Raw genomic sequence first — 26,333 nt, 5'->3', positions numbered from 1 at the left:
GATTACTTAGATTCTAGGTACCATAGATACTGCTGCCTGGTTTGTTACAACACATATTTGAACAAGAATTAGGGTTTATGATTGAAGTCAATAGCATAGTTTCATCTAGCTAACCCTGCTCCTTAAGAATGCTCACTCCTCTAATTCTGAAAACTCTAAAGCCCAACCCCAGATTTCTGTGAATTTCCTAGGAATAGTCTTATTTTTTACAACTTTCACCAACTCAGTACAGTTTTGGAATCATCTTGTCATCTTGCACCTGGTTTCTCTTCCACACCTGTTGCCCCACACGTGGGAACTTCTTAGTTTTTTTTTTTTAAAAAAACTCAGTGACTTGTGTTTTACAAACTTGACTGATGCTTTAGGGAAGTTGGGGAATTACACTTACTGGGAGGGTGGGGTGGATATTAGGGCAATTAATCAGACCAACAAAAAAAAAAACTTTAGGTGAATGTTAAACGATCCTGTTTATTAAAACCTTTTTGCCACACCACTAGAGAAGATTCCTTTCATTGGTTGATTCATTTTTATGGGCTTCTCTCTTTATCAACTCACATTTCTAGGGTCCTCTCTGAGATTGTCTTTAGAGAACTCCAAATTCTTGCTGCATTTGTTTCTTACTCCAAAAACTCAGCCCTAGATTTTTCTTTGCATACTCAAATCATCAAGATGCTCAGCAGACAAAAAAAAAAAAAAAAAAAGGAGAAGAAGCAGCAGCAAACAACCAACTTACTTCCTTAAGATTCACCCTCAAAAGACAGAAGCACTTTTCCCCCCTTAGTTATGAAAAATTTGCTAAGGCTACCTAGTGAGTATCTCAGGTAGTATGGCATATTTCATATTATACCAGTCTTTGAGGAAAAACAGTGTATAGCTTAGGTATAAAAGAGCTACCATATTTTTGCAGTTATTTCATTGTGATGGAAAGGAAATTAGCATTAATGGAAAGACTACCATAGGTGAAACACTGTTGGGCTAAGTGTATTCACTTATTTATTCATTACGAATTTATTGGACACCTGTTTGGCACACACTTTCACTTAACGCATTTACTAGACCTCGCCTTCCAGCTTCTTCATCCATGGGACACCTCGACTGACCTGGGACTTAGTGACCATGACCACCTACTCCATCCAAGCAACTTTATGTTTACAGATCCTTGCAGCATCCAATCACCTTTCTCTACGAAAGTACAAAGATTACCTCTTGAGAAAGTTCAAGATCTATGTTTTTTTTTTTTTAAGATTGGGCTTTTAACTGACGTTAGATGTATATATACAGTGTGCTTTAGGACCGTGTCTGTTCTTCTCTGACCACAGGCGTGTTTCGGAGAATGTTAAACTCTTAGCCAGAATTTGAGGAATTCAAGTCCCTTTTCTAGTCAGCCCTCAATCTCCAATCTGAGGAGGAAGATGCGTAGCTCAGGGGCGTTAAGAGCTGCCCTGTTTCCTCTGCAGGAAGGCCCAGGATATAAGTAACACCAGGGTGAGAGAGCCACACCCGAGAAATGCAAGGCGCAGGGGACCGGAGGACAAGCTCGTCGCAGCTCAGCGTAGCCTGGGACCTGCCCCGTAGGTTCATCCAAAACATCCCCCTTGGACTTCCCCTACCCTCCCATCCGGCAATAACTTGGAGGGACAGGGCTGGGGAGGAGCGAGTAGTTAAGAGCGCGCGGGGCCACGCCCCTGAGTGACGTCAGACGCGCGACGCGTCGCAACGCAGTGCAAATTGGGAAAAGGGGATGAGCTGGGCTGGTTTCCGTGAGGATAGCGAGTCTTCCTCGGGTTGGTGGGAGATGGGCCTCTGGCGCGGAGGCCGGCGTTAGTGAAGCGCGCCCGGCGCCAAGGTGAGTGTGGGGCTGGGTCCTGGCCTTTGTTCCTCGGTAAGGTATTTGCAGTGAACGCGCTTTCCTTTCACCAGCTGTTGGTCACCTGGGAGGCAAATCCTGTCCTCGGAGAGGGGTGGGACAACCCCGGGCATAGAATCGGCTTTTGGAGGACGGGCCCAACCTCGAGTCCGCCTGCTGCCCACCTAGGGTTGCCTATCGAGTTTCGTGTGGCCTCAGGTTTTCCAGTCTTAGAAGGTGGCCTTGACCATTCTTCCACCTTAGTGGGCACCCAGACCGACTTTGACCTCCTTCCTCTTGCTTCCGTTTTCAGTTTTTCTGCTATCGAGCTATGTTCCCAGGCCTTAGTCCAACCCCTCAGAGTGTTTTCCAATGCCTCCTCAGACCAGGTCAGACTTGCTTTTAGTGAAGTTCAAGTATGAGTTAAAACTGTGAGTTCCGCAAATAAAAGCCTTTCTTTCCTAAAATGTGCCCTCTCTCCTACATTTGTGGGGCAAGTTAATTTCACCTCCACTCCACCTTGGAAATTATCAGAATCTTGAATTTATACATAAAGCTGTAGACCACACTTCTAGGTTCGTTTCTTGTCTCTAGTTCATTCTGTGACCTTGAAGCAAGTCACTTAATCACTAACAGAATATTTGTCTGAAAAAAGAGGTGTTGCAGAGCCTAAGGAATTTAATACTTGTAAGAGCTCTGAGGGTTTCAGCTAAACCTCTGAGGGGATGCGGAACGAAAGGATTTTACTCTTTCTGAATTTGCAAGCATCTTAATTTTTGTATATTTTGTACTGCAGCCATTAAAAATGCCAAGCGATATTTGTTAGGGAAGTGTTCCTCTTGTAGGCTTGCTCTGCGGTTTTGCTATGTAAGCAGATTTTGCATTTCAACAGATTTACTGTTTAAGATTCGTGTCTTTCATGATGGATTTAGGTAGTTTCTCATGGCTCCACAGTACTGGACCAGTTTATCTGAAAGGTGATGTGGGTTGTGCTATGTCCTTTTCATATTGAAATGTGTATTCTTTTTCTTGTGACAGTAGTTGCATCTTTTAAATTAGATAGTAAGGACCCTGTAATAAAAAACAACAACCTGTCATTAATAACATGCATTAATTGCACATAGATATGTAGTGTAGTCTTTGAGAAAACAATGCATGAGAAAAACAAAAATAATTTTGAAGTGTCCTTCTAGCATCTGATTTTTTATATATTTACTTGAACTTTGTTAATCATTATGGTCATTTGTTTATCAGTATGAATATAATGGGAAAGAACCAAAATGGCTTTTGTAAAGTAAGAGTCAGCACATCAGATTTTTTTCCACAGAATGTCTAGCATTATATTTTATGATGAACTTTTCTACATGAAAATATACTTATTTTTATAGAGATGAAAGGAAAAAAGTGTCCATTAAATATGAGGTGCTAATAAAATTAAATATTATTGAGTCTTTTAAAGAAAAATCTTGATTATTGTCCCAGTTGCTTAGTATTATGTAGCAATCCCATTCTAAAACAAAGTGGTTTAAAACTACAATTTATTATGTCTTATGTTTCTGTGGGCTGCCTGGACTCAGCTGGTTGGTTCTCAGTTAGGATTTCATATGTTTGTAGTCAGATCTGCAGCTAGGGTAGGAGTCATCTGAGAGCTCAGGTGGGCTGGGCATCCAAGGTGGCTCATTGGCATGGATGGCGGCTGATGTTGGCTGAGAGTTCAGCTGGAGATATTAGCTGGAGTGCCTGCACTATAGCTTCTTCATGTGTGTTGGACTTCTCACAGCATGGAGGTTGAGTTCCAAGAGCAAGTGTTTGAAGTGTCAGGAAGTGGATTTTTCTCTTAAAATCTTTTAAAGCCTGGACTCAGAAATTGGCATAGCACTACTTCCAGCATTCTCTATTGGTTAGAGCAGTCAGAGCCCTCACCCCACCAGAAGATAGACTCCTTTTGAAGGGAAGAATGTCAGAGAATTTGTGACCATCTTTAGCCTACTATAATTTTGTTCACAAAGGTGTGTTAGACTAATGTTTGGATTTAATAGTAGTGCAGAATAAGTTACATTTCTGATTTCTTTAACTATTTCATGGCACATTACAATTTTTGGAGCATTTTTCTGTATATATTTTTTCATTTGATGTCTTTGAAAACTGTGTAGAAATAGATTAATTATTCCAATTTTGCAGATAAAAATAAACAGGAATGGCAGTGATGGTATTGGGAGGATTTAAGGAATTTGCCTGAAGTCGTAAGGTAATAAGTGGAAAATGAAACTAAGACCTATAATACTTTAATAATAGAAAATTTATTAGTTGGAAATGATGAAATGTTATATTAGTAATAAGTGATAGCCATACTAATTCAAGTAGCATAGTACTCATGAATAGTGAATAAATTCAGTGTTAAAAATAGCTAAACCTTGTCTCTTCTAATGCATTAGTTTAGTTTTTCATAATACTAAATTCTCTGAAATATACCAATAATTATGTAAACCTGCATGTCTGTATAATGTAGTGAATTGAAATTACTACACATTGTAATACCAATTTCAAAACAAATTGAGAAGTTATGGGTGTGGGAATCCTGGAGGTTTTATTTTAATTTCTTAATTACAAAATTTTAAAAATGAAAGTGATTTTTCATAATTTTGGCAGGTTGGGAATTATGTGACTTATGATGGTGATTTCAGCTGGAAACTAATTGTCATCTTTGTATTGTGTCACTGCTTCTAGTAACATGCTTATATCCATTCTTTATGTCCATAGGTCTCTGTCTTGATTGCACATTAGAATTCACCTGGGGAACTTTATAAAAATACCTATGTGCGAGTCTCATGCTCAGAGATTCTGATTGAACCATTTAGTAATGAGTTATGAGCATCAGTTTTTTTTTTTTAAAGTCCTGTAGGTGATTCTAGTGTATAGCTAAGATTGAGAACCATATCTTTTTTTTTTTGGAGGGGGGGATACTTACTAAGTACCATTGGGTTCCCTGCTCATCCATTTTGCGTCTGTTAAAAAAAAATTAAAAAGATAAAGAGGGAGAGGAGATAAGAAATGGATCGGGGTTACATATGTTGATAGACACCTATTGTGTAAAACAAAGCAGTTACCCTTGTATTTTTCTAGGAATGGTCTTTCTTAATAAAACCAACAAATTTTGGCATAATATGTTAGTTACCTATATTTTGATACTTTGCTTTGTGTTACCATTGTACAGTTATCTTTCACCTTAAGAAGTAGAAACTTTATTAGAAGGTATATTTTTTGTATCTCCTGTTGCTCCCAAGACTGCACCTTGAATAGATGTAGGTATTCTAAATGTTTACCAAATTGAAGCCAGTTTATAGTCACTCTTCAAAACTAGGGCTAGTTATTTTACTTTGTTTGTTTTTCTTTTTAGGATTGTAAGAACTTTGTAACTTTGGAATTCTCCTTTTCTTTGCTTTCTATGATATTGCACTTTCTTTTCTTTTCCTTCATTCTGTTTCTTTCCTCCTTTAGGAACCACCCAAACCTCCCAAGTTCTGAGCCCTTCAAGTATCTTTGTCAGCTGTAGAGAAACAAGGTCTCATTTCCTTGGTGATTCATTCACCTGATTTTAGTTACTAATATAAGTGATCCTTATAAAACTATTATAAAAGTTTAAAAAATACATAAAAGTGAAGAAAATAGGATTATTTAAACTTATCCTAGGTAACATTATCTCGGTGTCATTACTTTGTTGTTTCCTGAAACAATAGGGATTATCAAAATTAACATTAATGCCTTAATAGTTGATTTAATATTTGTCTGGTCTCTTTGCAGACCTGATGTCTAATTACATATTTACATTTCAATCAAGGCGTCTTTCTTTCTATGTTATTCCTTTTGCATACACACAACATGTTCAAATTTTTCTGTAAATCAGTGGTTCTTATTTGGGGGTAATTTTGTCTCTCAAGGGACATTTTGCAATGTCTGGAAACATTTTTGGTTGTCACAACTGGAGAAGGGTGGATACTACTGGCATCTAGTGAGTAGAGGTCAGGAATGCTGCTAAACATCCTACATTGCACAGGGCAGCTCCAAGAACAAAGAATTACCCAGTCCAAATACAACTCAGCCATAAAAAAAGAATGAAATAATGCCACTGGTAGCAATATTAATGGACCTAGAGATTAACATAGTAAGTGAAGTAAATCAGAATGAGAAAGACAAATATCACATGATATCATTTATATGTGGAATCTGAAATATGATACAATGAACTTACAAAACAGAAACAGACAGACATAGAAAACAAATTTATGGTTATCAAAGGGGAAAGGGAGTGGGGGAGGGATAAATTAGGAGTTTGGGATTAGTAGATATAAACTATTATATATAAAATAAACAACAAGGTCCTACTGTATAGCACAAGGAACTATATTCAGTATCCTGTAATAAACCGTAATGGAAAAGGAAAAAAAAGAATTATACAGTCCAACATGTGAGTAGTGCCCAAGTTGAGAAGTGCTGCAGTAAACAGATCCGTTTTTTAAACTACAGTATTCCTTGTTTTTGTTAACAGTGTTGCCATTCTTTACATTTCTCAAGGTTTCTAACACTTTCTGGTGTGTGTTTGTGTTGTTTCACTCAAAGCATGTTTCTGCCTTTTTGTGTTCTTTTTTCACCATGACCTACTAGTTAATCTTTTCTAAAATGTCATTCCCTTGTTCCAGTTTCCTTCAAATCCATCTTGCAATATGCTCACTTTGACCTGCCCTGAGATACCATTTTTCCCTTCAAGAACTGGCTTCTTATTGCCTGCTGAATTAAGCATAAACCATTCTGAATGACTTCAGAAGTCCTCGATAATGTGACTCCATCTCTTTACCTAGTATAATTTATTATTGTTAGCCAACAGTTATTACAGCTTGACTGTAAAGATTACTGAGGTGAATGTTAGAGATCCAGCACGTCAGAGTAATGACAGATAAAGACATGTCAATGTAATCCCTTGATCATTTCCTAATAATTCCTGTAGTAGTCTTTATTTTTTTTCATTACCTTCCCAATCTGCTTCCTCATTTTGCCTTTGTTCAGGTTGGCTTCTTCTGGAATGCCCTCCTTTCTTATTCTATTCACAGATAAATTCTACCCTTCTGGCCAGTTTATTTATCACAGCATTATGAGCACTGCATGTTTAAATGAGGTATAAAGATCTTAAAGCCTAGTCATAATTGTCATTTGGTCCAAATATGGTACTAAAGAAATGATACAGGTAACATGTACTGTAGGAGTTAGACCAAGAAATAGACTCCAAGTGGTAGAACCATCAAGGATGGAAAAGGTGGAACTTAAGTTGATTCTTGAAGGAAGAAGGATCAGCACAGAAGAGAGGAGTGAGTGCACTCTGGGCTGGAAGCTCTCCCTTTGCCCCAAGTTGCACTGAATTTTTCCCTGCTTTTGACTTCCTAGTGACTGGAGTCACATATTAACATATAGTGTATCAATTAATTGTTGGCTTATTATTTAATGAGTATTAGTTTGGTCCTGATAACTAGATTAAGGTATTTTGTGATCAGAAGCCCTGTGGTACTCTTCTCTGTTCCCCTAGAGCAGCGCTGCTCAAAGTAGCCAGTCTATTACAGGCTTGCAGCTTATGCTGGAGTGTAAATCAGTGCACTGCTTTCTTCATAAGGAAAGTCGTGCTACTGTGAAAAATTCAGTGTGTTTAATTGGTTTATATTATGTTTATAAGCTTATTTTATCACAGATTAGTAACAAACAATTCCTCAACTAGCACTGGTCTGTGGACCACCCTTGGAGTAGCATTGCTGTGCAGGACTTTTACATCTTTTTAATTGTAACCTATAGTAAGAAATTCATTTTGCATTTCTACCCAGTGTTCTTGTGTGTGCATACACAGGTACCCATAACGAAATAAAGTTTCATGAAACAGTACTTATGTACTCCCATGTGACATGCTCTGATATTTTCTCTTCAGGTTTTTTGTTGTTTTTTTAAATGCTGGTTTTGACTTTCTGTGTGGATTTTTTTAAAACACTGCTATCATCACTAGACACATAGTGAATGCTCAGAAAATACTAGAAGTTTTAGCAGTGATTCATTCTTGAAAGGGTTGAGTCTTAATACTTTAGGAGTGTTTTAAAACAGATTATTTCATCAGTACTCACTTGTCTGTGGCATTTTATCTAGAATGAGTATAGACTGGATTATTTGAAAATTAAGACAGAAGATGTAATGAATACTGTTGCTGTCTGAAGGCCAGAGATGGGTGAAATGAGATGATGGATGGCCAACAGAGACAAACTTTGCTTTCTTTTCATTGTTGCCTACGACCTTGGCAGTGGCTGGTACGAAGCCCTAGTTAAGATATCAGGACCAATCTGAATGACCACAAACCTCAGTCTTCACTTTTTTTCTTTTTACTCTTCATTCTGTGGTTCAAGTCATCTAATCTCCACTCCTCTCTTTGAAAGGATCAGAAGGGTGTCAAAAAGAGAGAGAGGGATATATATGCCTTCCATTTTCTCTCTGTTGGTAACTGATTTTCAGTACTGCCTGGATTTCACTTTTGGACCATTGCCATTTGACTGAAGCTGGAGTTCTTAATCTTTATTAGGGTTATATATCTTAAGAATTTATTTTTTGTTTTAGAAGAACTTTAACTTTTCTTACATATACTTAGTTATTTTATTTTTTTGTACTTACAGCTCTTTTGGAAGCATAACATGGTTTTAGTAGGTTGTATGTTACATTTGGTTCTAGATCTAAACAGTCAATTTTAAAATTATTTGAGTTCTATGGTTATTGAACATTCTTATGTAAACATCAGTGGGTTTGTTCTAACAGCAGCAAACTGCTGCTGCTCTTTTCCTTGTTTTTTCACTGTTGCAGCCAAATAAGGATATTGTAAATCCATTCAGTCATTCTGGCCTTAATTTATTTTATGCTGGTCTCCTTTGAAATTTCTTTAATGGCAAATGCAGCAGAATAACTTACCAAAAATTTAATACATTAAAGTTTACATATAGTTAAGTTGGATATGTATCCTTCTTTGTTTTTTCATTTGACTAGGGAAAAATACCCTTTACCTTGTGCTTTGACTGCAGAAATATGTGTGATTTGTAGAGGCTGAAATAGCAATGAAGGCAATGCTGAAAGTATTTTTAACACCAGGCATCTTATTTGACAGCATAACTTACAATTTAGTGAGTGAAAATGGAAGCAACTGTGGTCCTCTGATGACATTATCAAAGAAAATTGTTACTTATTTGAGCTGTTCTCAAAAATCAGGTAAAGAAAGAAAATGGTAACTTTTAAAAAGTACAGCTTTCTCCAAGAAACCATCATTTAAAACTTTTACATCATCATCATCTTATCCCTGTACTTTCCCTCGGTATGTCTGATCAGTTGCCAAGTCCTGTCATTCTACCTTTACAGTGTCTCTTGTATCTGCCGCCTCCATTCCATTTTACTGCCCTACTTCTGACCTTCATCGTCTTTCCTTAGGATCGTTATAATAGGTACCTAATGTCTTCCTTATCTCCAGTGTTTTAAAGCCTAGTCTTGTACTATAAATTTGGATCATATAACTCTATTCTTTGAACCGTGCTATGGCTCTGTTACCTTTAGAAAACAAAATAAATCCTTTAATGTGACATTCAGGGCCTTCTATTATCTGTTCCTAGAGTATTTTTTCAGGCTTTGCTGCCTAGCAAATCCTTGTTCATTCTCTATACTGGCTAGTTCTTAAAGATGATCTTTTCTTTTTTGACTTTTTCTCATACTATTCCTCATCTCTGTCAAAAGCTTTCTCACACCAAAAATCACATAAATGCTGTCTCTTTCATGATGCCTCTCAAAACCCCTCTGACCATATTTGATCTTCCTTCTTAATTTTTCTTATTGTACATTATTTGTAACCTTGTATAGTTTGGTGTCATACTTATGAATATACATTGTATTAACATTGCATACAACTTTCTCTTTCACACTGGTTTTTTAAACTTTGTGAGGAAATGGATCGCATCTCATCTTTGAGTTCCTGGAAGCACAGTGTCTTCTATACAGCAGGATATCTGTGAATGTTTGAATTGAATTGAATTTTGAATTCCTAATTATTTGCTGTTTTAAGTTGCCTAGGTAGCAATATATAGTTTTTATATTTTTTGTCTTTGAAAGATCCTAGCTTTAAAGGTAATCATGAGAAACAGACTTGACTGAGAACATATTCTAGACCTTCATTTTATTTAGAAGGTTCAAATCAATAGCTTTCTTTTCCCAGCCAAGAAACCTAATTCCCATGAATCAACGAAACAGACTCTACTTGACTTTTTGAACATATATTCTGTGGTTAGACCACTAATAACTTATGACCCAGAAAAAGGATAGAATTGGAAAAACAGATACTACTGTCAGACTGGTACCAGGTTACCCTGCCTAACTCTGGCTTTAATCCTTTTCTTAGTACACTCAGTGTTGCCAATAAAAAAAAATTCGGTTTTTGGGGAATTAATTTCAAAAGCTAGCCTATTTCACGGGAGCAAATGTTGGCTTTTTGTGGTTGAGTAAGCTTAAGATCTAGCTGAGCTAGCTGGGGGCAAAAAAGTCAGGGATAATTCTTGTTACTGTCATCTTACTATCTTCTAGCCCTGCTTAATAGTCCAAGCTCCAATGTCCCCCACCCTCTGCCACCTTGGTGTTTCTTGTGGCATCACTAAGGCCTCAAGTTTCCTTAAGCACCTTTCTGAAAAGTTAGTTTCTTGGCCTTACTGTGCTTTCCTTTAAACAAAAGTCTATCCCTCAACTCTTGCTTCTTGTATTTCAATGGAAATCGTGTTCTTGGAGCACCACCCTGTTCCATCATTCTCTTTGTTATTGCCAATTAAAAAAATTATCTATAGTCTACTTCCATTTTTTTATTCCTTAATGCTCATGCTTCTACTCACACCACTGTATGGAAGCTGCACTCAACAGAGTTATATATATCAGGTTATAGTATCTTTCAATATTACAAATCTGTGTTTTAAATCAATATTTTAAAACATTTGTATTTTGTGTTTTCTTGTTTCACCCCTAACTTCCAAACCAAAAAGTAGTAATCTCTTAAATGTATTACTGAAGTTATTTATTCAAATTGTAATTAGTCCTTCACACCTGAAGAGCTTGTATAAATTTACTTGGGTGCCTCAAGTTTTCATCTAGTGACATTTATGATCTTACCAAGACTCCCCATTTGGTGTGCTCCCCTGATCTGCCCTGTTTCCATGTATCACTGCACATGTACACATACACACAACTTAATTGGCACATACCTAACCTTTCTTCTTCTTGCCTTTATTTTGTTTACTACCTTCTCCATCTTCCTAGTGAGAATTTACCAGAACAAACGGGGAAACAAAGAATGTCATGGAACATCAAAGACCTTTCAGGGTAAACCAAAGTACTTGGGTGTATTCTGCCGGAAACATTCATACATCCCCAGCTTCATATAAAGTGGCCTCCCCCACCTTCCCCAACTTGTTTCCTTTTATAAACTGAGGTCTTTAATGAGGATGAGAAATATTTCTAAATGAAACTTCCTTCCATTTGATCTATACATTAATGCAGATTTAACAGAAGGAAAATATAAAAACTCTTATTGTTAGTTCCTTTGACAGGAGAGGTTCCTAATACTTAAGGGAAAATGATGCAAACAGTAATTCATTTAGTTGATGAAAATTTGGGAGGAAAGTAAATTGTTTATTGATCCTCTGTTATCCTGAACTCCCAAAATAGATGATTTAAAATTAACTCTGTTAGCAAAGGATACAATTTAGGAGTTTTATTTTTTTAACTGCTCACTTGTTTTATTGTTAATGAGGAAAACTGGTAGAATTATTTGTGTTCATTTTGTTTCAGAAAAAATACTTTTAATGAAGTACACCATCCATTGTGAAAGTGGAAAAGTAAATATTATTCATCATGCCTGCCGTGGCTTCAGTTCCTAAAGAACTCTACCTCAGTTCTTCACTAAAAGACCTCAATAAGAAGACAGAAGTTAAACCAGAGAAAATAAGTACTAAGAAGTATGTATCCTTTGCTAGTCTGAGTCGTATACTACAGGTATCCCCTGCTATTCAAAAGTATAGAGCGTTCCTCTGAAGCCTTTTGTAAGTCAAAATGGCATAAAGTGGGGAAGCAGTGACCTTTTTTAGTAAAAGCAAAATCCTCTTCGGATTTCTTTCAATGTGGTAGTAGTGTAGGCCTTTTGTGAAAGCAAAGTGGTGTAAAATGAACTTTCGAAAAGCAGGAGGTAGCAGTTAATTTTTAGTTATTTTCATTTTATTAAATGAGTTAGATGAGTAGTCAGATTTAAAAAATGGCATCATCACATGAATGAAGTAAGGCCTCTATAGAGAAGTTCTAAATTTTATCTTGGCAGAATACATATATATTCTGCTAATACTCATGCTGTCTGTTCTCTGGAATAAATATCAGATCGTACGTTTAAGAAGTAAGGACAAAGATGATTCTACAAAACTCATTGAGTCACAGTTAATGTCTTTTCATAAAATGATATAAAAGTACTTTTTTATTAAGGATTGTTTTTATCCTTGTGTATTTCACATCTAAGATGTGGTTCTAGCCTAGTGTTTCTTTGAATAGAAAAGGATAAATATATGTATATTTTATGCACTATCAGCGAAGTTTTAATTTGTGCCAATATTTGACATGAACTTTTAACCTAATGATTTATTTTATGTATTTTTATTTTTGAGGGTATATCATCTATTTATGCTGGGGTAGACTGTGTGTTGAGGTAGAGGCTAAAGATAGTATCTGTTTGATAACAATTGCAAAGTTTGTCCAGAGATAAAATACTGTAGAGCTGGAGATGTCCAGCTGTGTTTTGATACTTACTGGAAGTTATTTTGTTAAAAATGCTATATTATCTCTAAAATGTTTAACTTGTTGATAGTTTCATCTCTGTTAAGGGACAGGAGGCAACAGGGGAGCTTTTCCTCTGAATTTATTTTGACCAATAAAGGAGAAGATTTGGAGATAAATAAGTAAATATATAATTCAGAGTTGAAGTGCGAGTTTCAGGAAGAAAGGTGGGTCTAGCCAGCCATCTACCCCACGGTGGGGCAAGCAGATTTTAGAAGTCAGGGGGCAAACAAGTGTTCTGTGGCTGGAGATAAATGTGAGGCTCTAAAAAGTATGTATGATCCCAAATGAACCTGTTAAGGGGCATCTTAAGAAACCAATGATTGCACAGGGACATCTTTATGAGTCGTTTTCCAGAGGAAGTAAACAGAAGATAGGAAGAAAATAAAACATCAAGGATAAAGACAAGAGAATAGTAAGAACTTTAAAGGTCAGGAAAGAAAAATCCCAGAATGAACTGTTATTCCTACATATTACTAAGAATAAAATGGGCTTTTTAAAAAGAGCTCTTGGCAGGCAGTGGTTGAGGGGCAGAGGGCAGGAAGAACAAGAGGGATTTGCCTACTTCTTGAGCTAAGTTGGTAATGTTGATGGAGTGACAGAGAAAGCAGTTCTGTTTTACTCACACTGAATGATATTCAAATAGGAAATAATGAAAAAGATAAAACCACCTTGAAGCTTTCTCAGACAGCTTCATCTAATCTTAAGACAGATAAACCTGTTCTAGCAGTGTCTAGTTTAGCTTTAGGACTACCCTGATCCCACAGGAAGTGGTATGTTGGAAGGACTCTCTAAATGTACCGCCACAATTCATGTTCTTGCTATGTCATAGCATTGTTCTAGAGAATGCTAGAATTCTTTTAGGATGTTTTGCTGGTTCACTGGACTCAGTGACACTGCAACCATCTCAGCTGGATCCACTGCATATGGGCCCATAAGATGTACATGCATCAGAGTGAAAGAAATTTGGAAAAACTCAAGGACTGTTGCACCCACTGCTACTAAACTCTTTTAGAGAATCTCCTTGATAGCTCTGGTTTGATTTACTTCTGTCCTAAGAGTTGTAGGCCATGCCTGGCAGGGCAAACACACTGACTGAAGTGTCCTTGTTTAGGACTATCTTTGATCATAAAGACCACTTTGGCCCTGGTTCCTTAGTGTGGTGGTCTGGTTCCTTGGCCTGACCAACTTTGTCATTAATCCACGTCTCAATCTTGGAGCACAGTTTGAAAAATACAGAAAACAAGAAGCAGTGTTTTGTGTAAGTTGTCGATAAGGCATATTGTGTATAAGCATTGGCACTACAACTTGGTTGCCTAAACTTTAGTCCTAAATGATGAATACCTCTTGCAGAAATGCCTGTTATTAATTTGCTTTCTATTAAACCAGAAAAATGTCCTTAGAATGAATGCTGTAGAATCAAGTTATTTTACTGAAGTAGAGTTAGATAAATCTTCTTTAGACTTTAAATCTTTTTCCTTCCAGGACCTGTGAATCAGAGTATAGTTCAGCCATTGTGTAAAAAACCCCAACCGAGTAAAAAGATTGAACTCATGTCCCCTTTCCTGTTCCAAGTTTCTTGGGTTTTAGATGGAGAGAATTCTACATCATGGTTAGAAAGGAGTGAGAAGAATTGAAAAGTTTTGTTTTAGCATTAAAATAATAAATATTTTAGCTCCCTTACTTGAATACAAATAGAGTAATATGCCGCTATATTCTTTAATTATAGAGTATGACTATTATATGGATGCCCTAGGACCACTCGCTCCAGGATTATCTACTGTAGTAAATCTTTAAACACTGGACTTGGAATGCATTTTGAACAGTTTGGTGACATATACATAACTATTATGAAAATAAGTATTTATTTGTAGCATAAGGAAAATTTTCATGTTCCATTTAAACTTACATCTAACTTTTTATCAGTTCTGAAATAGTGCAACCTAAATTATGAAATGTATTTTATCAAGATTCTCTGTGGACTTTTACATGGCTTTTTCCCTTCCAGATGTCAAATGTTTTAATTGTTTTTTCTCTAATTTTAAGTTATGTACAGAGTGCCCTGAAGATCTTCAAGACAGCGGAAGAAAGCAGATTAGACCGTGATGAGGAAAGGGCCTATGTGCTATATATGAAATATGTGACTGTTTATAATCTTATCAAAAAAAGGCCTGATTTCAAGCAACAGCAGGTACCTTTTATTTCTGCGTTTTTTATTTGCCGAGTTATTTTTGCACAGTAGAGTTATTGATCTCTAAAAGTTTTAACTGACATTGAAATTCAGAAATTATGTATCACCGAGTTCAAAATCTTCTGCAGATAGCAAAAGCAAGCTAAAGATTTCGTTTAAGTCAAGATTTAGTCACTTGTTTTTATGTGACAGCTTTTTATACTTAATTGACATTGTAGCCATATTAAAGATCTCAGTTTGCAAAATAAATACTGATCACTTCCATTTTTATCTATTATTTATTTTTGCTTTTAATCTTTTAAGCCTTTCTTCCAATTTGCTGAAGTGTGAGGAGGGAGGAAGGGCAGGGGAGATGTATATGGATAAAGAGAACTGATGACTAGGATAAGTGTTTCTAGAGAAAATGGTTTCATTTCGATTATACCAGAAACAGACAAAAGAAAAAGACAGAGATTAGGTTAAAGAACTGAGAAGAATATTGTGTTGGTGGTTCCACCTACGTAAGTAGGAATGATCTCACTACTAGAGAAGAGTAGCAAAAGACTGCCTGTAGATTTCTACCTGGTAGACAGACCATTCTTAAATTAATATTGAGATTTTCATTTCATTCACTGGTGGTAGAATTGGCTTGCCTCATTTAAATTGACTTATAGAAATAAAAAACAGTTTTCTTATTTTTCAAAATAATCTTTTTTTTTTTGTCCACAGTAGTGGGACTGATACAGTTTATTTTAGTTGTTGTTTAAGGGATAACTTTACTTTTTATTTAATGGTGACTAATCATTGTTGATGTTTCTTCTCACCAGCAAAATTATGCTAATAATCTTTACAAACTTCTAGATCTGGCTTTGGAGAGATAGCCCCTTGCATTTGGAGGTTCATCTTCCTGCCTACAAATGGCTGGATTGGTCCTGTCATTGGGACATTCTTGGACATACTTATCTGCAGATAGAGCCAGAAGCCTATCTTGCACAGTCTTTAATAGTTTTTAGGGTATCTGTTAAAAAAGATGTTGCTGAGGAGAGGATGTAGCTCAGTAGTAGAGTGCATACCTAGCACGCACGAGGTCCTGGGTTCAAGCCCCAGTACCTGCATTAAATAAACAGATGAGTAAACCTAATTACCCCCACCAAAAGATTAGTTTAAAAAATAATAATAAAAACATTTTTTAAAGATACTGCTTACACTGCTTAAAAGGAAGTGTACAGTATTAAGTAAATATTTTTGAAAGATTTGCAGATTTGGATAACTTTGGTAGTTTTGGTGTTTGATATTTTGTCTATTGTAGTAGGGCCAGTTTTTTATGTACTTATTTAATTTTTGCTTTGTTTTTCTAAGTTAGTGATTACTTTTTTTCTTTGACAAGATTGGAAGTGGTTTTGTAGCTACTTTTTTTTTTTTTTTGCTTTGAGAAGGTTGGGAGTAAATTTTAATCGATAAGAAATTTTTCCCTTTCCAGAGTATCTTGCTTTTCCAAAGTGAGTATCTAGTTGAAAGTGTCAAGCATTGTTCGGGTTAGGAAGCTCCCTGCAAAGGCTCAGGTAACCCAGGCTGTTACTTCATATGTTGCAGAAGTTCAGTTCCTGGTTTTCAGTAAAGGGACTGTTTCTTTTTGCTCCGTCCAGGGTACTACATCTACTTCTGTCTTAGATCTGTTTTTTTTTTCTGTTTTATTTTATTTAGCTCATCCTCTCCAGTGCACTTCAAATATGTAAAGTGTTAAATTTAGTAACTAGATATTTTCTGGGTTTTATCCTTTTAAATCGGGTAGAGACAATGTAATGTGACCAGCCTTTTTCACAAACTTACATCTTGCCCTTGTTTTACACTGGGAAATATTTAAAATTCTGGTGAAACTTGTTAATTTAGCAAGCTCACTAGTAGAGAACACATAACATTTATTGTTTACTCATTCAAAGATCCGTTTATGAACAGTTTTCCCAAGGTTACCTGAAAAGGGAGGAAAACAAATGTATTTAAAATATTAATATAGCAAAGTCTAGATAAAATTAGAATATTTTAAAATCCCTGGCAATCTTGATGATTAATCCTAAATATTATTGATAAACCTTTTTGTTTGGGAAATCATGAGAATTGAATTTTTATGTTTAGGAGTAGGAACTTTCTACTTGGCACACCTAAGAAGCAAATGTTTTTAGTTGTATAAGAATGGACACTATTTTTTTTAATTCTGCCAATTGTCAATACTATTGAAAATTGGAAAAAAATTATACTTACTCCAGCTGTGCACAGAGAAATAATTATTGACAAAAAAACCTCATTAATATTAGAGGAATGATGATTTACTTTCTGTCATTTGATTTTTAGTTACTTAGGGCTTCCCCAAGTGTAAGTTGTTTTATGTCTAAAGTGATTTGACTACAGTTGGGAGGTAAGTAGGTATTGTAAAATACAGGTGGAAGGAAAACTATCTCAGTTTAAGACAAATAAAACAAAACAAATCCTATACTGTAGATCGATAAGAGAATTTGCTTTACTGCTTCTGAGACTAGAAGAAAAAACTCAGTAACATATTTACAATGGGGAAATGTATTTTACTCCTGAAATCTTTGCTTTTTGGCATTTATTCGTAAGCAATAAGAATTGTATTTATACTTCTTAAAGTTGCCTTACAAATAAGTAAAATTATTACCTACTGGATTTTTTTTTAAACCAAACTAGTGGTATGGAAAAATATTTTTAAAACAATTGGAGAATAAGTTGTGTGTTTATGTAGGTTAAAAGTTTAAAAAAAATACTTCATTCATGCATAATAATGTCATTATCTAAGCTTTCTCTTACATAAGCACCGTGACTTCATGTTTTTAGCATTAGTGCTCTGTACAGTGGCTAGTACTAACAATACGGGATGGCTTTCCTATAATTTTAGGACTACTTTCATTCAATACTTGGACCTGCAAACATCAAAAAAGCTATTGAAGAAGCCGAAAGACTCTCTGAAAGCCTTAAACTCAGGTACAGACACTATAATGAAATCTTTAAAAGAATGTAAATTTAGAAGGTAAAAATAACATTTAGAATTTGTCCATTTATATCTGACCATGTATATAAATCCCAATTCCTAGAAAAAAGTCTTAAGTTAACTGGAATGCAAAAATTAAAATCTCTTGCTATATCATGTATATTATATTCATGTGTTACCATTAACATTCTCTACTGAAATTTTCAAAATGTTTAGACTGATACATTTTTTAAGCTAAGCATTGATGTATTACATTACAACTCATGTCCAGTTTTTCTAAGTTTCTGATATGATTCTTCAGCATAATATTCTCACCTGCTTCATGTTGTAATGTGCTGCTGGACATTGGACTTATGGGAATGAAGTATTTACTGTTTTGGTCCATCTGGTTGCAGAAGTTACATATGTTTAAAAAAATGTAATTCTGGTATTTGCCATGATTGGCTTACCAGGCTTATAAAATAATTAGAAATTAAAAACAGTATGTTTCAGTTTTTAGTCATTAGTCATTCTTTAAATAACAAAATAAAAAGGGAACTATTCCTACTTTAGTACTTTTTCTTAATGGTTTTTCTACTTAGATTAATTAACTACTGTAGTTATACAGGTCTCCCCTGCTGTCTGAAAGTAAAGTGTTCCTGTGAAACTTTCCCTAAGCCAAAATGGCGAAAGGCAAAGAAGCAGTTACCTTAGGGCACATCTGGCTAACGGATATACAAAATCAATTGAGATAAAGCACAAATGTTGACAGACTCAGTTCAAAGCTATGGTGGTTTGATGCTGAGATGCTGGGGTGGTTCCCAGGGAAGGAGCTTGGCGGTGCTGCTCTTGCTGCTGCGGGTGTGCACTGCTTCTGTAACAGCTGGCTGCAAAACAACCACTAAACATTATTTTCATCTTTCACTTTTTTTTTTCCCTTGGTGAAAATCCCCTTCAGTTTCTTTCAGTTAGTGAAAATGGGTACTATGCAGGTCTTTTGTAAAAGCAAAATGGCATAAAGCAAGCTTTTGAAAAAGCGGGGATACCTGGATACATCATAGTCATGACTTAGAAAGTATCTTTTTCAACAAATTTACTCCCTTGGTCCTTTACAGAAATTACTAATCTTAGGGCTGGTGTATGTTGAGGTGGATGATGTCATTCAGAATCACTATTCTTTTTCTCCATTAGTCAGTTAATCAACTAAGTAGAATAGAATTTCTCCTAATCTTTGGGTTACCTATTATCAACTGGCTTCCTCTTTGCCCAGTTTTTCCCTAATCATACTATGGCTAGCAATAAACATGTTCTTTACTCTTCTGTCTTTGGGGCTTTATTTTATTTATTTACTGTCTGTACTTTTTTATATTTTGAGCCACTTTGTAAGTAAGTTAGGCTTTATAGTTAATTTCAGGATTTTAGGATTGTAAATCCTTTGAAAAGGAAATTGCAGCATATTTGAATCTTGAAAGAGTTGACATTAGTGGGAGGGAAAGAACAAAAAGAACATTCATGAAACAACTTCAACTTGAGAGCATAGAGTTTCTTTTCAAGATTTTTGAGCAATTTGAAATAAATCTACAGAGGGCAAATTTACAAGTTGTGGTTTATAACAGAACACTGGCAGAGTTGAATTTCAATTGGAGGGAGAAAGATGCAGTCATAAAATACTCCAAGGCAGGGTATTAATTTTATGGAACTGGAAGTCCTTTACTTTCCGCAGTCATGCTAATAAAAGACATCTTGTCTTCTTTTTTCAACTAGATATGAAGAAGCTGAAGTTCGGAAAAAACTTGAAGAAAAGGACAGACAAGAGAAGGAACAGCTGCAGAAACAGAGAAGGCAGGAAGTAGGAAGAGAGGATGGTGGCACATCAGCTAAAAGTTCTTTGGAAAATGTATTGGATTCCAAAGACAAAACTCAAAAGGTATTTCAGATTTACTCTACAAGATAAAAAAGACTGGTTCTTTTTGTCAGATGATTTGCTTAAGAAGGGATGAGGTACCATTACATTATTCTTCTAGGCAACAAGGATAAAATTTAATGTGTTTTTATTAGAAATTGAATTAATTATTCTAGCTTCAGTTGACCCCATGTTTTTCTAGGAGCTTCTACAGAAATATGTTGTGTGTATTCATTAGTTTTTAGCAGTCACTATAGACTTGATTAGAGCAATGGAAAGAGCATTTGGGCTGTGATTCAGTATATCTGAGTTCTGATCCCATGTCAAATCTAAAGCCCAATCTATATTCAAATTTACGCACTTATCTCATCATGATTTTTTAGAGTTGATTTGTTTGAATCAGGATCCAAAAAGGTCCACTTAGTGTCTTTTGGTTGCAATGTCTCTTAAGTCTCGATAGCATCCTCTGCTTGAGTCTCCCTCTCATTTTTTGTCTCCTGCATTTGACTTTTTAATACAGCATCAGTTCTGTAAGGTGAATCACATTCTGAATTTATCTGATTGCTTTCTGGTTGTGTCACTTAACCTGTTTTTCTGTCTCGTGTATTTCCTGTAGGCTGGGAGTTCAGCCTAAAAGCTTAATTAGATTCAGGTTCAGTTTTTATTTTTTGGCAAGAATGCTTCACAGGTGATACTGTGCACTTCACATTGTAATATATTAGGAGGCACATAGTATACATTTATTTCCTTTCTTTTAGTGATGCTGAAATTAATCAACAGGTACAAGTGGGTCCTTGGTTTTCCCATCTACAAAATGAGTTAGTGCCTTAGAGAATTATCGCATGCTGTCTTGGTTAGAAAATGCATCTTATAAAACTTGGTATTACTTTATTTTCCTTTAATTCTGTAATGGAGGGCACTGAAGAGAATGGCCAGAATTTTCATTTTATTGTAAGAAGTACTCTCTCATTAAATTAAATACTAAATTTCTGTAACAGTCTATGCTTTTAAATTATATTTGGCCTTTAACTGAAGAAAATTCTGAGGAAATGATACATATTTCCAACATGCTGCTAGTTATTTTAGCTGTGACCAGAGTAGCCCGATAATGCCACTAACTATGTTTTTATGAAATGCCAGTACTCTGCACATTTCATTTCTTAAGCTTTCAGTTTTAATGAAGTATTAAAGTTGAGCTTTTTGTTTCTATAAAAATTTTTGTGTCTGTTAAAGTTGAAACTTTTTTTCTATGAAATAGATAAATGGTGAAAAGAGTGAAAAAAGTGAGACCACAGAGAAAGGTAAGTGTGTGCAGAAAGACGGAGTTCTTTAAAGTTATTACTGAGATCTTTTAATCAGAATAAGCTTCAGATTTTACATAATGAGATTCTTAACACTATGTCTGACCTACATGTAAGCGTTATCATTTTTCCTAGCCTGTGCAATTATACTGAAAATGTTTTATATTCTGTACTTACATATCATGGGGAATATTTATGGTGATGTACAATTGAAAACATGGAAACCACAGTTGGTATTTGTCATTGTTTTCTTTTCAAGGTGTATTTTAGCATAGTGATTGAGAGCACGGACTCTCAGAAGTCAGACTGCCTGGGTTGAATACAGGCTCCTCCTCTGAGTTTCCATCTTCCTCTAGAGCTTGTGACTTCATCTCTCTACTTTAATTTCCCCATCTGTGAGGTGGGGATAATAATCATACCTATTTCACAGGGTTGTTGTGATGGTTGATTGGGTTTGTGTATGTGTAACTCCTGGAACACAGTAAATACTGTATTAGCTGTTAGTACTTACGGTTCTAGGTGGTAGACTTAATTATTTAAAAGCTTTTTACTCCCCTCAAAAAAATAAAAAAATCTAAATCAGTAATTTGTATGTTATCTATAGGTAGTATTGATGCTCCAGTAACAAATATGTGACCTAAACAAAACTTAAGTGTTCCTTTCTCAGAAAAGGTTTAACTTAAATATTAATTGTATGTTAACACTAAAATTAATTTTCTATTTAAAATATTACCATACAACAACTAAAAAAGTAAACTGAGTGTAGTAAGTTACCTTCCTGAAAGCTGTTATCAGTTCATTCCAGGGTTAGTTGTTTTTTTTCCCCCCAAAACAACTTTATTTATGACACATATTTTTTAAAAAAACATCCCACCCCCTTGAAATGAGCAAAAAAAAAAAAAATCCACCTCCCACTTCTCTGTTCCCATTTCCTTCCATTCCCTCCAAATAAAAGGGGGGAAAAGACAAAGAAAAACAAAACAAAAAATGCCTCAAAACAAGGTAGTGCATTTCCCCGGGGGAAGGGAAGGGGAATTTATACTGGAGCCCTTGGGAGCAGACCAGAGATCTTCTGGCTTCAGAAACCTGCAAAGAAAGACACTTGAAACAGAAAAAGAAACACAAAAGGAAACAAAATGGATCACCAGGCAATCTAGACAGGCAGGGAGCCAAAAAAGAGGGGTGGGGTGGGTGGTAGACCTGGCAGGATAGGAGCAGGCATGAGGGGACTGTGAAAGTTAGGGAGAAGATAGAGGGAAGGACCCATGCCCATCTCCCCTTGGGCAGCCCCCCGTGGGGTGAAGGGGAACAGGGGGAGCAGCTTGTGCACTTGAGACATGTCCATGGCAAATTGCCAGAGGGAATGAGCACCCCCTGCCCCACTCCCTGGGCCTTCCCCTCCTCCCCAAAGCAGGTCCCTCCTCAGCAGTTAGTTACAGGATTCTCCCCCCTTCCACGGTGTATCTTTTTTTTTTTTTAATATTTTAATTCTTTCTCTTCCCCTTCCTTCCTCCTTTTTCCCTCTTTCTCCTAATATACACTTTTTTTTTTTTTAGTAAGGGGAATATAAGGTTAGTTATTATCCATGTATTCCTTTGTATCTCAGCCCGCTTAGATGTTACCCTTCTTGGTGGCTTGTTCTCCAATTTAGTTCTGTTGTCAAAATGGTCTTGATAGTTAGAAAGGGAAGATGGTTATTATTAGCAGCTAGGTATTTTAGGGTAGGAGATGGTGTGACTGCTCTTCTCACAGCTCACTGCTGAAACAGTTCTGTGCATATTTAAGCTTCCCTGTAGTGCTTCTTAATGTTTCACTTCAGGTGGGAGAAACTGGAAGACAAAAATGGCAACATAGGGAGTATTTATTTTGGTTAAATACTAAAGGGCTAGATAGTAAATATTTTAGGCCTGGGGTGCCCTGTGGTCCTTGAGGTTGTAGCATCAAAGAAGCCATAGACAATGCATAAACAAATGAGTGTAGTGTGTTCCAGGGAAACCAGTTGGCCATAGTTTGCCAAACCGTGGTGTAGAACACAAATAACAAGCTTTTGGCTTATTACTCTAGGAAACCTACAAGTTTTACAAATAGCCTCCATAAGACCCCATAAGACTTTTAAAAAAGAATTTAGAACCTTTCAAGAATTTTTGAATCGTAGATGTTTCTTCTAGTTGACATTTCTCAAATGGCTTAATTTTTTAAAGTAGAATAAGAATATTTTCATGAGACACATTAATTTATTTTATACAGCAACAGAGCCAACACCAGATGTTGTAATTTTACCAGCAAGTTTTGGTATTTAAGTCTTTACAAATGAAGCATTGAACTAGTTTTTCGATAAATGACAAAAACATAAAATTCTATTTAATGTTAGTTTAAAAGGCAATAAATAGTATGATGGAATAGCAAATATATGACTCTTCTAGGAAAAGCTATGCTTGTCCTGTGTATAGTGATATATAGCACGTGGAACTGGGTGTTTCTTGTCACTTACATTGTCTCTCTGGATTCCAAGGAACAGTCATAGCAAAGGAGCTATACACAATGATGATGGATAAAGACATCAGCTTGATTATAATGGATGCTCGAAGAATGCAGGATTATCAGGATTCCCATATTTCAAATTCTCTCAGTGTTCCTGAAGAAGCCATCAGTCCAGGGTGGGTCATTGTATATTTAGATAAAATAGTAAGCTGTGGACAGTAGTAAATGTTACTCCTTAGCATCCAGGCTAAATGTGATTAAGTAGCCTTTTCTTTTCCCATTGATCTTTTCATTCTTTGCTCTTAAGTGGTACACTTCACCCTTCCTGAAAGGTAGTATAAAGAACATTCCAGTTTGGCTGGTTTTTTCCTATCTGTGGCATTTGGAGTCTTATTAGAAGAAAAATGAAACTGCCTTTGTGTGTCCTCTTTCCCCAGCTGTTTGTTGACTAATTTCTCCTGTTATTTTTTATTTATGAGCTTGTGAATCATATACACCAAATTGACTGAAATTGTGAACTACCTAATTGTTTTCTATTTTGAAATTCCCCATACTAATATCTGTTGAGTACACAAGTACTTTTTGACTACTGTGAAACTTAAGATGAATTTAGGTTGAATTCTATACCAATGAATATTACCAAGGAATTGCATACCAAGACTATTCAGTCCTTCTGAATTAGTTAAAAGAAGTCTTGTTTGGTGCCATAATTCCTTTTTAGTATTGGCTAATCTCCCTTTCTTACTTGAGAACAGGCCTTAGAGCTCTCTGTAGGCAACAGTATGTATAGCTAACTGATGTTGAATACTGCATTACTAGTTTTTCATTGTCTGTTTTAAAGTTTTAATATAATAAAGTATGCATACGAAACCACCTTTATCGTATTTATCCCAGTGAATTTTCAAAAACTGAATTCATCCATTTAGCTAGCATTTGGTCCAAGAAATAGAACATTACTATCACTCCAGAAGCCCCTCTTAATGCCACCTGTCAGTGGGTACCTATGTCTCTACCCACCCAAGGCAACAATCAGCAGAACAGATTTGTTTTTGTGCTTTATGTAAGTGGATTCATACGTCTAAAGTCTTTTATGTCTGGCTTCTTGTACTTAACCTTATATTTGTGGGTGTCATGTATATTATTGTGTGTAGTTGTAATTGATTTAGTCTCAGTGCTATATAGTGATCTATTGTGAGAACATAGAATAATTTACTGATCTAATTTACTTTTAGGATTATTCTTTACTGGATATGATGCTGTTTTTCCATGTATATGGGAAGGTACATTTTCCTGTTAAAATAAATTTAAGCAAAAGGTCACTTTCAACCAGATAATTAAACATTACATAATAGACAAGATAGAGCAGAGATGCAGCCACTTATGAAGGTGATACATGAAGTTTGGGGAATACTAACTGATACTGTTGTTTCCAAAACTAGTATTCTGTAGAATACTAATCTTGAGTTTTTAGACAGAGTGTATTGAGGCAAATATACCCTTAGAGTCAGAAACAGTCCTTAAGAATATCATGTTTTAAATTTTCTCATTCTTCACTGACCAAGCATCTAGTCTCTGTATCTCAGGTGAGAATTATTATGAAACAGTATTTTATATATTTTTTTCTTTGTTTCCTAGAAGATACAGTAACCAGCTTTATTATATAGGAACAGGATTTTTTCCCTTTAAATAGTTTAAACCATTTTGTTTTACTTAGAATATAAGTTTTACCAGTCCTGCCCAGCTTAGCAGTATCATCAGTTAAGGATTGAAGCCGAGATACTTTGCTAGGAATAATATGGAGTTCCTTACCTGGAGTTGCAAATCTGTATTATTCATTCCATTGTTGACCAGATACTGAGCACTTACTGTGGGCTGGGTTATTGTGGTTCTAAGTGCAAGGTCTAATCACTAAACAGACAAAAATCTTTTGCTTCATAGAGCTTGTATTTTAAAAGGGAGGTGGGATAGATGATGCAGACAATAAACCTTAAAATGTATGTCTGCTGTTGATAAGTGCTATGGAGATGGGTGTGTCAAGTGTATGTTGAGGTGAGTATTAAAATTTTAGTCCATGAAGGCTTCATGGAGAAGTTATTCCTGAGCCAATCCTGAGATAAAGGAAATGAGTGATGCAGTTGTCTGAGGGAAGAGGGTTCCAGACAGAGGGAAAGGAAGAGGCACTTAGGCCGGAGCATACCTGCATCAACCAGGAATTACAAGAAAGCCAGGGGTGGAGTGGAGTAAGGGAGAGTAAGTTAGTATGTAGTGCTGAGGAAGTTGAGATAATAGGATTTGAGGGAGGGGCTGTGCAGTAGGCTCATTATAAGGCCTTTAGGTGAGAACTTTAACTTTTGTGTGAGCACAGGAGGAGGTAAGCAGCCTGCTTTAACATGTAGCTGGTGTTGTTCACAGGTGATGATACAGAATGCAGCACAGCAGAGCAGCTAAGAGCATGGACACGAGCCAGACTGCCCGGCTCAATTTGGCAACTATGACCTTGGATAGGTCACTTCAGCTGTTTGTGCTTCAGTTTCCCCATCTATAAAATGGGGATAATCATGCCTATTTTATAGGAATATAGTGAGGATTCAGTGAGAGTCAATGAGAATAAAGGATTTAGAATAGGACCCAGCACATAGTAAATGCTGTACGTGTTTGTTAAATAAGCATTTTGGTATTTGGTTAACTTAATTATCTGAGTAGGTATAAGAGAACTGAAATATAAACGATGTTAC

At 35.9% G+C, this 26,333-nt stretch overlaps 1 protein-coding gene across 4 annotated transcripts in view; it reads left to right on the top strand.

Moving 5' to 3' along the window:
- The first annotated feature begins 1,720 nt into the window (after positions 1 to 1,720).
- The window catches only part of USP8 (ubiquitin specific peptidase 8), a 50,755-nt gene continuing 26,142 nt past the window's right edge, over positions 1,721 to 26,333 (top strand). For 2 of the 4 annotated variants that reach the window (XM_072962453.1, XM_031672785.2), the window contains exons 1-7: positions 1,721 to 1,846; positions 11,732 to 11,898; positions 14,807 to 14,951; positions 17,842 to 17,927; positions 19,678 to 19,840; positions 21,075 to 21,117; positions 23,630 to 23,774. In XM_072962453.1, coding sequence (XP_072818554.1) covers positions 11,795 to 11,898; positions 14,807 to 14,951; positions 17,842 to 17,927; positions 19,678 to 19,840; positions 21,075 to 21,117; positions 23,630 to 23,774 — 686 coding nt within the window. In that variant the 5' untranslated portion in view covers positions 1,721 to 1,846; positions 11,732 to 11,794. Of the gene's footprint in view, positions 1,847 to 4,024; positions 4,095 to 11,731; positions 11,899 to 14,806; positions 14,952 to 17,841; positions 17,928 to 19,677; positions 19,841 to 21,074; positions 21,118 to 23,629; positions 23,775 to 26,333 lie in introns of those variants that run through there. The other 2 variants (XM_072962455.1, XM_072962456.1) reach the window with 2 other exon arrangements.

This window comes from Vicugna pacos, chromosome 6 (genome assembly GCF_048564905.1).
Source record: "Vicugna pacos chromosome 6, VicPac4, whole genome shotgun sequence".
Taxonomy (NCBI): domain Eukaryota; kingdom Metazoa; phylum Chordata; class Mammalia; order Artiodactyla; family Camelidae; genus Vicugna; species Vicugna pacos.
The sequence above is the reverse complement of the archived record's forward strand: the minus strand, read 5'-3'. Positions and strand labels throughout refer to the sequence as shown.